Raw genomic sequence first — 14,641 nt, forward strand, 5'->3', positions numbered from 1 at the left:
CTGCCCCCCCCCCACCCTCCGTGGGGGCAGAAGCTTGATGCTGCCGGCTCCTGGGGCTTCTGCTGTAGCAGGGCAGGCTCTGCTGGCAGCCAAGCTCCTCCCCTGCCTCTTCCCAGGAGGGTGTTACATTCCCTCCTCTCCCCCTCCCTGCCAACTATCAGCTGTTTGCTGGCAGGAGGGAGGGGGAAGAATGGAGACTCAGCATGCTCAACGCTCCGGGGAGAGGAGGAGGAGGAGGAGGAGGAGGAGGAGAACAGGTGGGGGCGGGGCCTTGGGGAAAGGGCTGGAATTGGGGCATACCCCCTCCAGCCCCCTGCCGTGAGCATCCCCATGACCCCAGCCCACACCCTCAGCCCTCTGCCCACCCTGACCCCTGCACCTCCTCACACACACCCAGCCCCCTGCCCTGACCCCTGCACTCCTCACACATCTCCCCATCCCCCTGCCCTGACTCCTGCATCCTCCTCATCCCCCCAGCCCCCTGACCTGACTCCTGCACCCCCTCACACCTCCCCAGCCCCCTGTCCTGACTCCTGCACCCCTCACACATACCCACACCCCATGCCTTCACTCATTCGCCCCCCCACATCCCTATCCCCACCCTGACACCAAAAGGAGCTCCTGGACCCCACCCCATTCCCACCTGCACTCCTCACACCAAACAGGAGCTGCCCCAGGTAAGCACTCCACACCCCAACCTCCTGCCCCAACCCTGAGCCCCCATTTCTACCCTAACTCCTGGCCAGACCCCACACCCCAATGTTTTTTTACATTTTTTTTATAAAGCACTCTTATCCAAAGTGCTTTACAATAGTTAGCTAACGGTACAAACAATATTTGGAAAGATCATTAAGTGGTCCGTCAAGACCCTCCGTGATTCTCAAGTGGTCTATGGAAAAATAAGTTAGACTCAAGAACAATCAAGGTACCTCCCTTTATTTTCATTTACTTGCTATTACTTATAGGAGGAGGATGAAGAAAAAAAGAATGAAAAACGGGGGCAGGGGGAGATAAGAGAGAATGTTCTTTTTCTTGGCTGGGTCCCAAGGAGGGCCCACGCAAATGAAGCTGAGCACAGGGCCAGGGGGCCCCACTAACTCTAAATCCACCACTGGCTGTCATGTCACCTGGGTTGGGGATACTGTGTCAGCTGATCCCCACAGTCTCCAACCTACCTGGGCAGTACAGCAGACATGGTCCTGCCCACTAGGTCCTCTCCGCTCCCTAGCCCACCCACCACTTGCTACCCCCAAGGCTTTTCTGGCAGCCCTGTTGCCAGGTATCCAGTTTTAGACTGGAAACTCCAGTAGAAAATAGGACCTGAGTGTCTGGTTAGCGGTGCTGACTGGACACTAAAAGTCCGGTTATAGGAGTAACCACATTAGCCTCTGCTCCTCCCACTCCCAACACCCACCCCAGAGGGCTGGAAGAGAACCTATCCTGCTGCTGCGGGAGGAGGGGCAGCTCAGTGCAGAGAGAGACGAAGAGAATGGGCTAGAACCAGGTAGGTACCCACTCTATGTGAGCGGGGGGAGGGGAGGTGAGGAATCCTGTTTACCCCCTCCCCAACCCTGCTGTGCTTTCAGTTTACCCGTGGCCCCTCCCTTGCTCCAGGGACCAACCCTAGCTCCTGCCCCATTGTGCTTTTGCCCTGGCCCCTTTTACAATCATTCCCTGGGGGGCCCACAAATATATTTGGCGATGGGACCACAAAAAGTTAATCCGGCCCTGAGTGGAACCAATCATTCAAGATTTATCCAAGCCGTGGGATATACTTAGTCCAAAAAGAATTAAGAAGAAGTAGGACTTTTTTTTAAGTCGGGGGGGGGGGGGGGGAACCTCACAAATGACAACTAAATAAAGAGATTGAAAATATACCTGCAAACATAAGTTCTGACACATCAGGTTTGACATGGAGACAAGTAAAGAGTGGCAGAGCACACTGTGCCTCATTGACTTTCTCTTTCATCTTGCTCAAAGTGGTATTCATCCTCTGCACAAAAAAAAGAGGAGAGAAGTTACATAAAAACTATTGGTAAAAGAGCAGTCTGGAAATGGATGACCTGCCGCTAGTTGGGAAGACTTCTAGTTTCGTTGAAATCATCAAAAGAGAAGAAGGACCTCCTGAAAAATCAGAATGCATCACCATAAAAGGAGCTAATCTCTATGAATGTCACTATCTGTACAACACATGTTAATGTACAGGAATCAAGGTAGTAAATGCTTAATGCAGCTCCCATTCTCACTGAACTATTTACCATATCTGAGAGCAGGGGGAGACTTTGGGGACCTCTTTGAGGGTGTTTTGAAAATTTGGCAGAGATATGCAGGATGAAGTCAGTGTCTCCCATACACTCTGTTTCCTGTGACTGCTGGGGTAGCAGTATTGGTGGACACTGAAGGTTCTTATCTTCTGTTGTTATAACTGGGCTTGTCTACATGCTATTCCAGAATAGTTATTTCTGATTAATTCCTTGTGTGGATACTCTTATTCCAGAATGAGACTGATTTATTCTGAATTATATCAATCTGGATTAAGACAATTCAGAATATACTCTTAGTTCATAATAAGAGCATCAACACATGAAGTTAATTGGGAATAGTTAGTCTGCTTTAAATGCATACCTGGCTTTATTCCAGATTAATTTTCATGTGTAGACAAACTCTAAGAATAAGCATTAAGAAAAATATATCAGAAGGCTAGGAAGGTCATCAAAACCTTAATGCTTTCTCTTAGGCTGAACCACCATTTACTAAAATGTGATAGATATAAGAAATGTGATCTACTGCATAGGACAGAATCCTGGGAGCCAAGAATTCTGGGTTCTATTTCCAGCTCTTTCAATGACTTGTTGCTTCAATTTGCATATTCAGCTAAATTCTCTGGGCTATTGTTTGTTCCTCTATATAACAGGAATAGTAATTCTAACCAACCTCACCCCAAGAGCTGTTTTGCCGTCCTCTCTGTCAATATTTTACTGCTATTAACCTTGGAATAAGTCAATATCTGTATAGTTTATTTGTACATATGCACACTATAGAGTATCAGACCAATCTATAATAGTCTATTAGTATATTTCATTATATAAGTACTCTTTGCTTATGGTACATGATTAAAGGCAAATCCTGCTCACATGATTCACTGGACTTCAACAAGTCTATTACATGAGTTGGTCAAGCAGGATTGCCTTTAATACTGCACAACAGTACTATCCTATGGCATCTCTTTCACTTTCAGAAAGTTGGTGTAGCGAGGTAGTCACCCCGCTCCCGCCCTGATGGGCTTAAAACAGCCCTAGGAGAGAGCTGCAGCAGGGGAAAATCTAGGCTGATTGAGGGAAGCAGCCACGGGGGGCCATGCCCCAATCAGGCCACGGCTGGCCCTATAAGAGGGCTGAGGGCTAGAGGCTGAAAAAGACACAGAGTCTCTCTCTGGCTCGAGAGAGAGGAGGACCTGGCTGCCTGGGAAGCTAAGCAGGGTACCTGAGGTGGAGCAGTGCTGGGGGAAGGGGTAGAGGGAGCTGGGAAGCTCCAGCCTAGCAAAACCACAGGACACAGGCCGAGTTAAGGGCCCACAAAGGGTACTGGGGCTGCAGAGGGGCAGCCCAGAGACAGGCAGAGGCAGCTCGTCCAACCCCCCTTCCAATGATGAGTGGTTTATAGACTGCAGTCTGCCCCAGGGAGCGGGGGCTAGATGATGACTGGCAGTAACCACTGAGGCAAGGTGGGGATAGGGGGTTGGGGGTTCCCCTGGGTGGGGAGACCCAGATTGTGGGATGCTGCTAGGAGGAAGGGCACCAGGGTCTGGGAAGGACACGGAGCCAGTGGCAGGCAAGACACCGGGCTGGGAAGAGCTAATTCACTGGACGACCAGCAGGAGGCACCATGCCGGTGAGTCGCCGCCCCGCCACAGTTGGTGATAGGAGATTCATAAAATAAATAAATAAATAGACAAACTGGATCTGGGCTATTACTTCATAACAGACATGAAAGACAAATGCTGCTTCTTTTCTTATTCACTAAATGTGCATGGACAGATTGCAATTTTCTTGAATGATTTAGTTATTTGAAATTATTTGACAAATATTCCTGCTACTAAACGTGTTTGATAAAATGTTAGTGAGGACACAAAAAGGTCAATTCAAATGAATATCTGCAGATGTTATTTTCCAGTATTCTCGCAGCTCGAATAACCATAAAAAACACACTTACATTTTGGATAAGTGTTTCCCCTATCAACATTCCAAAGATATCAGTGAATGTTACAGGCTGCCCAGAACGTTTCTTATTCCATAATGCTTCAATGTAGCGTTTGACTTTCTGTGGAGTGAGCAGCAGAAGTGGGTTATGACTGACACAGTTCATCAATTCTTCATTAATCTCCTTTGGTCCTTTCCTTGGGAAATCTGGGTGAGAATACAAAGTTGACATGTACCTGTAATGAAAGTACAGTGATCAATAGCTCTGTCAATAAATACACAAGACACTAGGTCCTGATTTTGCAGTTTGCAGGATAAAGGCCCAAATGAGCTAAATTTACAATAGACAGACTATCTAAGCTTATATTTCACTCAGTTTAACAGATTTCCTATGTGATTATCCATTTTACGCAAAACCCTGGAGTTTTTATGCAGGAAAAGCTCCCATGAATGGGGAGTCCAGGATTTGACCTTCATATCTTATTTACTCCCTATAAAACAGGAATATACCATGAGTAAAATTTTCAAGTATGCTCAATTTTGAAAATGGGACCTAGGTGCTTTTGAAAAATTTTACGGCTGTCAAACGATTAAAAAAATTAATCGCAATTAATTGCGCTGTTAATAATAAAATACCATTTATTTAAATATTTTTTGATGTTTTCTACATTTTCAAATATAATTACACCTCTACCCCGATATAACATGAATTCGGATATAATGCAGTAAAGCAGTGCTCCAGGGGTGTGGGGTTGCGCACTCCAGCGGATCAAAGCAAGTTCGATATAACGCGGTTTCACCTATAACGCAGTAAGATGTTTTGGCTCACGAGAACAGCGTTATATCGGGGTAGAGGTGTATTTCAATTACAACACAGAATACAAAGTGTACAGTGCTCACTTTATATTTATTTTTATTACCAATATTTGCACTGTAAAAAACAAAAGAAATAGTATTTTTCAATACTAATACAAGTACTGTAGTGAAATCTCTTTATCATGAAAGTGCACTTACAAATGTAGAATTATGTACAAAAAAAATGCATTCAAAAATAAAACAATGTAAAACTTTAGAGCCTATAAGTCCAATCAGTCCTACTTCTTGTTCAGCCAATCACTCAAACAAGTTTCTTTATATTTGCAGAAGATAGTGCTGCCTGCTTCTTGCTTACAATGTCATCTAAAAGTGAGAACAGGCATTTGCATGGCACTATTGTAGCCGGTGTCGCAAGAAATTTACATGCCAGATGCGCTAAAGATTCATATGTCCCTTGATGCTTCAACCACCATTCCAGAGGACATGTGTTCATGCTGATGATTGGTTCTGCTCAATAACGATCTAAAGAAATGTTAATTTTCATCATCTGAATCAGTTGCCACCAGCAAAAGGTTGATTTTCTTTTTTGGTGGTTCGTGTTCTGTAGTTTCCAATCAGAATGTTGCTCTTTTAAGACTTCTGAAAGCATGTTCCACACCACATCCCTCTCAGATTTTGGAAGACACTTCGGATTCTTAAATCTTGGGTCACGGACCATACCTATCTTTAGACATTTCACATTGGTATCTTCTTTGCATTTTGTCAAATTTGCAGTGAAAGTGTTCTTAAAACGAACAACATGTGCAGTCATCATCCGAGACTGGTATAACATGAAATATGTGGCAGAATGTGGGTAAAACAGAGCAGGAGACATACAACTCTCCTCCAAGGCGTTCAGTCACAAATTTAATGAATGCATATTTTTTTAACGAGCGTCATCAGCATGGAAACATGTCTTCTGGAATGATGGCTGAAGCATGAAGAGGCATATGAATCTTTAGCGCATCTGGCACGTAAATATCTTGCGACTCCAGCTACGACAGTGCCATGCGAACACCTATTCTTACTTTCAGGTGACATTGTAATTAAGAAGTGGGCAGCATTATCTTCCATAAATGTAAACAAACTTGTTTCTCTTAGCGATTGGCTGAACAAAAAGTAGGACTGAATAGACTTTTAAGCTCGAAAGTTTTACATTGTTTTGTTTTTGAGTGCAGTTATGTAACAAAAAAACCTACATCTGTAAGTTGCACTTCCATGATAAAGAGATTGCACTACAGTACTTGTATGAGGTGAATTGAAAAATACTATTTCTTTTATTTATCATTTTACAGTGCAAATATTTTTAATCAAAGATAATAATATAAAGTGAGCACTGTACACTTTGTATTCTGTTTTGTAATAGAAATCAATACATTTGAAAATGTAGAAAGACATCCAAAAATATTTACTAAATTTCAATTGGTATTCTATTGTTTAACAGAGAGATTAATCGTGATTAATTTTTGAGTTAATCGTGTGAGTTAACTGCGATTAATCGACAGCCCTACAATTTTTATATAATTTATTTTTATATCATTGATATATTCAGGCATGTCCCTGGTTTTGAGGATATATACATCACATTAAAAAAATAAGCTGAATTTAAGAATGAAGAACTACAAATAACTCAAGTGGAAAAAATACAGGAGAATGTTTTATTTTAAAAAGCCACACACACAAATATAACCCATAAGCTAAATTTTAGAAAGATAGGAAGGTATAAGGTAAGCTTAAACATATATAACATGCATGCAGATACACAGAATATAGTCTGAAAAGTTTTACTCAAGGTATATTCTTGTTTTTAAAGGGTTTGTGCATGTATACATACAAAAACACACAGAGTTACGCTTATTTAGCTCTTTTCATGCTCCAAGTACATTATTTTACATTATTTGATGAGTCAGCGCTCCAAATGTAAATGTGACTATGCGTGAAAGCTCCAAATAATTGTTTAAATTGTTCAATTAAATATAATCATGTTAATAAAACTGTACGTGCCAACTGCATTATGGTCTTGACAATTATCTTTCAGCAGCAAATCTTTATCCAGGCACAAGGGTCAAAAACTGAAGTCTTACACCACTCCTTATTTGGGCAAAACCTCTCTTGAAATAAATGGGGTTTTGATTGACTAAGGGCTTCAGAATAGGGGTCCCAAATGCACTGCATTTCAACTAGATAAAACTTGCTTATTTATATATGTGTTTAAGGATTACAAAATTAGAGGAGAAATTATTGCAATAAGCTAACTGTGGCAATTCAGTCTTACTCAGGGAATGACCAAACAAATGTCTCAGTGCCATATTATCAACTCTGACTTCTTTTCATCTAATGTACATACTGGTATGAATACGAACCCTGTCATCTATTATGCAGAGGCATTTGGACCAGATTTACAAAGGTATTTAGGCACTTAAAGATATGGATAGGTCAGTGCTTAATTTGTAAAGAAAAAGGTACCTTGGCTCAAGAAATTAGGTGCTGGGGCTCAAACAATTTTTTTACTTTCATAACTGATGTGGCAAACCGAAAGGTCCCGGGGCTATGAACTGCCAAGCCTGGAGGTGCTGGGACCCAGCCCTGGCAAGCCCTGGCACAAATTAAGCATTGAGATAGGTGCGTAGTGGGATTTTCAAAAAAAAAGTCTAAGCAGGTTAGGCAAGTAACCCAATTTGGTAATTATGTCACCCTCTTGTGGCCAAAAGAGAAATACTACTGCTGTCAAGAAATGTAGATTCTTCACTATTTCAAATTAGCCAAAGCCTTTGTTTGGGGAATTTCCCCCCATGTAGAGTGTATACAGTTTAACGGACAACTGGATTGTCCATACATGTTACAACTCTTCTTAAAAGCCATCAGTGTTACTGAAGTTTATTTTTAGCCCACTATAATTTAAACAGTTTGTCTACTTTACATCTCTGTATGGATGTAAATACAAATAGCTTTTTGCATAATTTAGGTGGGAAAGATTCACACTGTAATGTATGCAGTAATATATATGAAAATAGAGCCTAGATAGTCCTTATCAGTATATGTTGGCTTACGTCTACTGTACTAATAAGTAAAGCAAATAAGGAAACGAGCATCTTTTTTTTCTTTACATTTTACAAACCAATTTAAAAAACTACTAAAATCAAATGTACAAACTGGAAACAACCCTCAGTCCAAGTGAACGGTATTTTACACATTTAAGACATTACTCAGCTATACACTTACACTCATACCTAACCTTAAAGACCCAAGCAATCCCACTGCCATCAATGAGTATTCACATACTTAAGAAAAGGCATGTCCATAGGGCTCCAATCCAGCAAAGCATTACTGAGGTAATAAAAATTACCATAATTCCAGGAAATTCTTTAAAACAATAAAATGGAGAGCTGGAAAGTAATTCAAAGCACATATGCTGATGATTAAAACCAAATTGATTTGGCCAGCATTTACACAACTTAGCAGTCATCTCATAAATTAGGACTGAAGTGGAGAAATTTAAAAAGTTGATTGCAAATATATTTTTAAAAATGGACAAGCAGCCAGATACTCCACAATCAATTTCAAAGTAATTGAAAGATTAAAGAGTTTATAGCAGCATCCAGCTGTTTGTAACTCATCTTTTTAAGAGGTGAAGAACAGAAACATCTAAGCTGATATAACAGCTTTTAAATACTCACAGCAAATGAAGGTTTGATGATTGGAGGTTATGTAAAAAGTACACAGAGTCCTCATGCAGTAACATGTACTCTATCTCTCTTTCTCCAGTCCTCTCTTTTATTGATGTCATTTAATCTTTTACTTTTTATTAATGCCATTTGAAAATTAATAGAAGTGTGGGTTATCAGTTAGCAAGAGCCAGATATTTTCACAATTAAGGGACAGTAAAGGAGTCACATTTTATGCAGTGTTTTAGTGCGTTTTAGAATTTAAAGTAGACCAACTGGGCAGGAAGCCTCTGGGTTCTGTCAGGGGATTTTAGATCAGTCATTTATTCTCACTGTGCTTCAGCATAATGAAACCTATGCCACATGTCCAATGCAAGATTTAATTAGTGTTTGCAAAGTGCTTTGAGAGTTTATGGTAGTGCAAAGTATTAACATGTGTATCAAATCACAGGTGAAACTAAAGTGTGTGTGAAAAAAGGAAAACGTGATGCGGAAGATCAGTCTATGGTCAGGCAAGGTGACTGACACAATTAATAAGGTAGACACCCTCTTCCAAGATCAAGCACACATCTTGGGGAACAGGCAGAAACCTGCCCTTTCCCTCAAGAGAAGGAACAGGGAATACTCCACCCTTCAGATGGAAGCATAACCCTGTTCCTGGGGGATAAATGGTATGGAAAAGAAAAAACAAGGAGGTACTGGCTAAGTGTCAAAAATAGAATTTCTTTATATTACACAGGACAATTCTGAAAAGATGATATCACCCAGACTGTGCGGACTTATTCGATTAAACCTCAGCTATTTTTAAACTTATTTTTCTGACCTGATTGGTTTAAAGAATTTTACTATTTTGATTCAAATTCTATTATCTTTACAGTACATCGACATACAGGGTTGAACTCTCACCAGCGCTGTATTTGTTTAAAATGTAGCTCAGTGAGATCCAGACCTCAGGCAAAATTGGCTCACGTTCTGACTAGTAAGTAGCTAATTCAATGAACTTGCAGACTTAACTGAGGCAGGAAGGACAGCTGTTATTTCTCTCAACACAGTTTACCAGGGCTGGCATAAAGGGGAGATATAGGTTTGGCACCAGTCTGATGCTGGCTTCTTTTCTGGTTTCAAACTGAGCAAAAGCTGATAACAGCAAAGGCACTCTTTAGCTATATAGGAAAGAAGCAAAGCACCACCAACACACAGAGTTTCTGCCACATCTTGGGGTTAACATGAACAAATCACAACATGCCCACTTTTCTGCAAGCCATATTCCATTCTACCCTGCTCTTACCAATGGTAAAGAACTTCATATGGGGACATCCACTGTTAATTCCTCCAGAGAAAATGGGAATATATCTCAAAAGCCAATAGTTGGAGACATGAGCTTCTTTCTGGCACTATGTGTTCCCATCTTCTTATGTCCACATGTGAGATGTCTACTTAGAACTTGGCACATATACTAATGCATTTATACCAACCAGTGTATCTTCATCCTGTAGTGAAATTCTAATGGTCTTGACCCAAGTTCAACAAGACCTTTCATTTCTGCAGCAAATCCAACATGCACACACCCAGGTCTCCTCACAAAAAATCTGATTTTTGTTTTCTTGAGCAAGGAAAAATCATCAACCTTTTTTGTGTAAATTTGTTCTTAAGGGGCTAGAGTCCCTGGTCAAGGGCTCCTATGGCAGAAAGTACACAAGGCTATGGTGATGCCAAACTGTTAAAATCTCTCCTACCTACAAGGTGGCCCACCAGTTTGAAAAGTGAGGACATTGGTTGTATAGTGACATGGCTATTGGAGATGAGAACTGTGTTAATTCAGATCCTCACTGATCAAGCTCCTATGCAACCCTCTTGGAGTTGAAGTTGCCTACATCCTGCCAGGTACTCCAAAATACTAGCAACCGAAGCTCAACTCCATTGCCACTCTACTGCACTGGATGGAGAATTCCTTCCCCCTGGTGACTGTAACCTACATCATAAAATTCATTCTCCCAGTTATCAGTGGAAAGTTTCCACTGCACCAAAACAAAGTGGGGCTGGGGGAGGGCACAGAAAACTTACCATGTAGATCCAGATAGACCAGCAATATATGTTGCACAGTCTAAAATTCCTGATTCATAGAGTGCTTTCATAACTCCAGAAAACCCTACCATGGCACGAAATCCACCACCTGAACCCAACACCGCTATCACTGGTACCTGGGCAAATGAAAAAGACAGCACACAGTAAAATTGGCTTCAAGGATGCATTTTAAAGAGCTAAATATATTTTGTGTCCACCAACCAGTAGCCAAAGACATCAGACTTGTGCAATTAATAGTCACCATTCAACAGTCCCCACAGCAGAGACTCAAAGATGAATCCTTATCATCTCTAGGCTGCAGATCTTACAAGAGAACCAAAATGGTTCCTCTTAACATTAGAAAAGACATTAAGCCTTATGATCTAAAAATAATAAATCCACAGAATTTTTTTTTTAAAGGAAACATCTCTGAGTAACATCTCAGTGAAGGAGCCAAAAGCAGTGAAATTTCAGATCTACAGCCTTTATCAGAGAGACTTAGCTCTCTCTTTGGAAGGTGTACTAGTCATCTCACTTACTGACAGCTATTGGAGTGGATGCTCATCCACACATAGGTCTTGGGCACCCATGATTATTCTTTAGGGGGTCTTTAAATTGGCCCTTATTGCACATCCTTATTTATAATTTAATGATCTAACACATCTTTAAGGGGTCATACGGTTGACAAACTTATTTTGTGTTGAAAAAATTTCAGTCCTTTACTATCAAGTTTTACTTCAGTTCAAGTTTGAATAGATATGAGATATTTCAGTCAAATAGGAAGGGGAGAGGGATGGAAATCCTAACACAGCAATAACTAAAGCTCCACTACCATGAAAAAAAAATTGCCATGTAGAATAATTTTTAAGTGTCCAATCCTACATGTTATACACACCCCAAACTCCCACTAACTTTAGGAAGACTTTGGACCTAAAGGATCTAGAGTTTCTGATGTATCTATTATCTTAGCCTTGCACCATACCCCACCACAGAAAAAAGAGTTAGACAAAATAATTTCCAACAAAAAATTGAAAACAGATTTTTCTCACAAGATTGAGTACCCAACATTTAAGACAATTGTGTATCTGTTTCATGTCATTTATTTGTCAAATCCATTGTAAATAGTAGGCTGTGTACATTGTTTATAAGCAGCTATGGAATTCAATAAAGATCACCAATTATAACAATTCATAATTGCTTAGCTGACTCCCTAACTATCCTCTTCCACAACAATAAAGGGAAGATTTTCAAAGGCACAAATGGCAGATAGGCACCATCTCCCATTGACTTTTATTCCGCTTTGTGCCTTCACATGCTCCTCCTCAATCGACTATGGACTTAAAGTAGTTAGGGATTAGGGAGGAGGGGAAACTAATAGATAACGAGAATCCATTCCCTCCATTAACACTGGATACTGTCCTCAGCTTGAGAATTTAACTGATGCTATTCTTGACTCAAGGACAAATGCCAAGTTATACATTTCCAAGGTGGAGCTGTATACGGATATACAAAAAACAGAAACTGCTATTGGATGGCCAAAGTGAATGCACATCAGAAACAAGGGTGTGTGTGTGTGGAAATCCTCAAACCAGTGAAGAAAAAAGGAAAGGGGGATGGAATTTCACTAACAGGGTGAAATCCTTGTTCTATTGAAGTCAATGGCAAACCTCCCATTGATTTAAATGAGGCCACGATTTCATCACTCTCTTTTTCTTAGTCTGCAAATCCCAGGAAAGTCAGTTTGGCCCATAGAGTGGTAAATTAATCCCACTATCTAATCTCTGATATAATCCCTCTAGTAGTTATCTCAGTCCCAGTCTATTTCGTGAGCTGCGTGAATAAAACAGCAGCAGTAACCAAAATCACTGATCAATTTATACATCTCACTGATGACACTTCTTATACCCATGACAGGAAAGTGCTGTACATTATCTAAAGTATGATTTCAACATGCTATCCAACATGCCAATCATAGTTTACTTAAGAAATATTAAATCAACCAGGGCAAGGTTGTGCAATTATTACCCACAGGAACTAGTGCCTTTCTCTTCATTTAAATGGCATTACTTGCAGAATAAGGTACTGCAAATAAGGGTGGAAGAATCTGGCTCTACTGCATTTTATAACAGTGTGTGATTCTTTTGATGAAAGCAAAAAAATGTTTTAATTTGGATTTTATTAATTTCAATGTTTGCTTCCTGTATGTGCACTGAGACATTTTGATATTTACAGTGGTTAGGAAGATTTTAAGGATGGATGCAGGGAAAACAAATTTTATAGTTTACTTATTTATACTTTACATGGGAATTTTAACACAGGCTGCAAGTTTTAAGTCAACATTGAAATAAATCAGCAATGAACCCCACTTTTGCTTCTTAGATCTAAAACACATAGCCAGTGGAAATGGCTGCACCCAATAATTCCAAAACTTTGGATGTCATCTTTGACCTTCCGCTTTATACAAAAGATTGGATTTTAATTCAGTAAAAGATTAACTGATTAGTGTTTGTACAGCACTTTTCAGATGTAAAGCACCGTATAAGTTCTAGGTATTAATAATTCCAACCACAGGTATTTATTGGCATTATCATTCTTTGTCATTCTGTACAAGGGATAGGTTTCTGTCAAAGAACAACAAAACTAAAGTGAAGAATTAGGACATGCCTGTTTTACTAAACCAACACTGATAGAGCAGTTGCTTTGAACAGTAGAGCTATATTAGTATATTACTCAGCACTTACAGTGTGCTTTAAACTTTGGAAGCTCCTTGCAAACATTAGCTAATTGATCTATAAAAGCAAATCTCAACAGGCTGAGCAGAGGGGAGTTCCAGGTGTAAGCTCATAAGAGGAAAACTATTTAAGGATGCTCCCAAACCATCACTGGTCAGCAAGTCTATTAACCAGTGTAATGGCAGGAGCAGGAGGGAAAGGCTGAATCTCCTTCAGGACACAGCAAACTCTAAAAGGCTGCTCTTTGAAGTGTTGAACAGAGTTCAAGAGAGTTACATTCCCTCTGTATTTAAATCCACAGCCATCATGGGAATCACAGAATTCATGATATAGCGCTTATGGGAAGTGACCCATTGCTGCATGCAGAAAACTCCCACTAATTTTAATAGCCCCCAATGTATCAAAGAGAGTATAGAGCTTAGAGTCATGCCTGATTGTGGTACCTCTTCCCTTGTGGAGAATTGGTTTTGAAGGGATTCTTCTTATTTAAAACTACTCTTCCTCCTATTTTGGCTAGTTACTTGATGTAATTAAAGACCATGTCAGTGACAGAGAAAAATAATCTTTGCCATAGGAGAGAGGACTCCTGCTGCTGCATAAATGCCTATTTCTTGTATGGTCACCTCCTCATTTCCAGCAACACAAATCTAGAACAGAGCTATAGCATGGGCCTGTGTAGAAAGGAAGCGGGTAAGAAATATAGCACGTCCCAACCACACCTTTATTAACCACTTTGCCCACTTTGAAAAATAACTGGGTGGCCTAGGGCCGTGCAAAGAAGTAGCTGTTGCTATGAGAGGAGCAGCTCGGCTCCATGCATTTGGTTTCAGTTCATTCAACCAGTGTAAAATATGTGTCGAGTGCAGCCTTGCATATTAGTACTATAGACATAGTAGAGGACAAGTTTATTGCCAGACTTTCCCCACCCCCAACTCCTCAAAACCAGAAAAGGGAGAGCGGGAGAGAGGAATATAAGAGGATTTTCCACTGTTCAAGGAAAGGTGAAGTGCAATTCTAAATATGTAACTTCCCCATTTGTAAGGCTTTGCTACAACTGCTTTTGTGCAATGCAATTTTCATAAAGGCTTATATGGAAATATGCAAGGAACATACACTGTGAAAAGCA

The 14,641-nt window shown here is 40.5% G+C and overlaps 1 protein-coding gene across 6 annotated transcripts in view; it reads right to left on the minus strand.

The window, feature by feature from the left end:
- PLA2G4A (phospholipase A2 group IVA) overlaps positions 1-14,641 on the minus strand; it is a 151,864-nt gene that overhangs the window by 36,928 nt on the left and 100,295 nt on the right. For all 6 annotated transcript variants that reach the window (XM_065554454.1, XM_065554450.1, XM_065554451.1 and 3 more), the window contains 3 exons: positions 10,784-10,920; positions 4,213-4,435; positions 1,879-1,993 (listed from right to left, as the gene is read on the minus strand). In XM_065554454.1, the coding sequence (XP_065410526.1) occupies positions 1,879-1,993; positions 4,213-4,435; positions 10,784-10,920 (475 nt within the window). The remainder of the gene's footprint in view (positions 1-1,878; positions 1,994-4,212; positions 4,436-10,783; positions 10,921-14,641) is intronic.

The sequence above is a fragment of the Chrysemys picta genome, chromosome 8, assembly GCF_011386835.1.
Source record: "Chrysemys picta bellii isolate R12L10 chromosome 8, ASM1138683v2, whole genome shotgun sequence".
NCBI classification, from domain to species: Eukaryota; Metazoa; Chordata; order Testudines; family Emydidae; genus Chrysemys; species Chrysemys picta.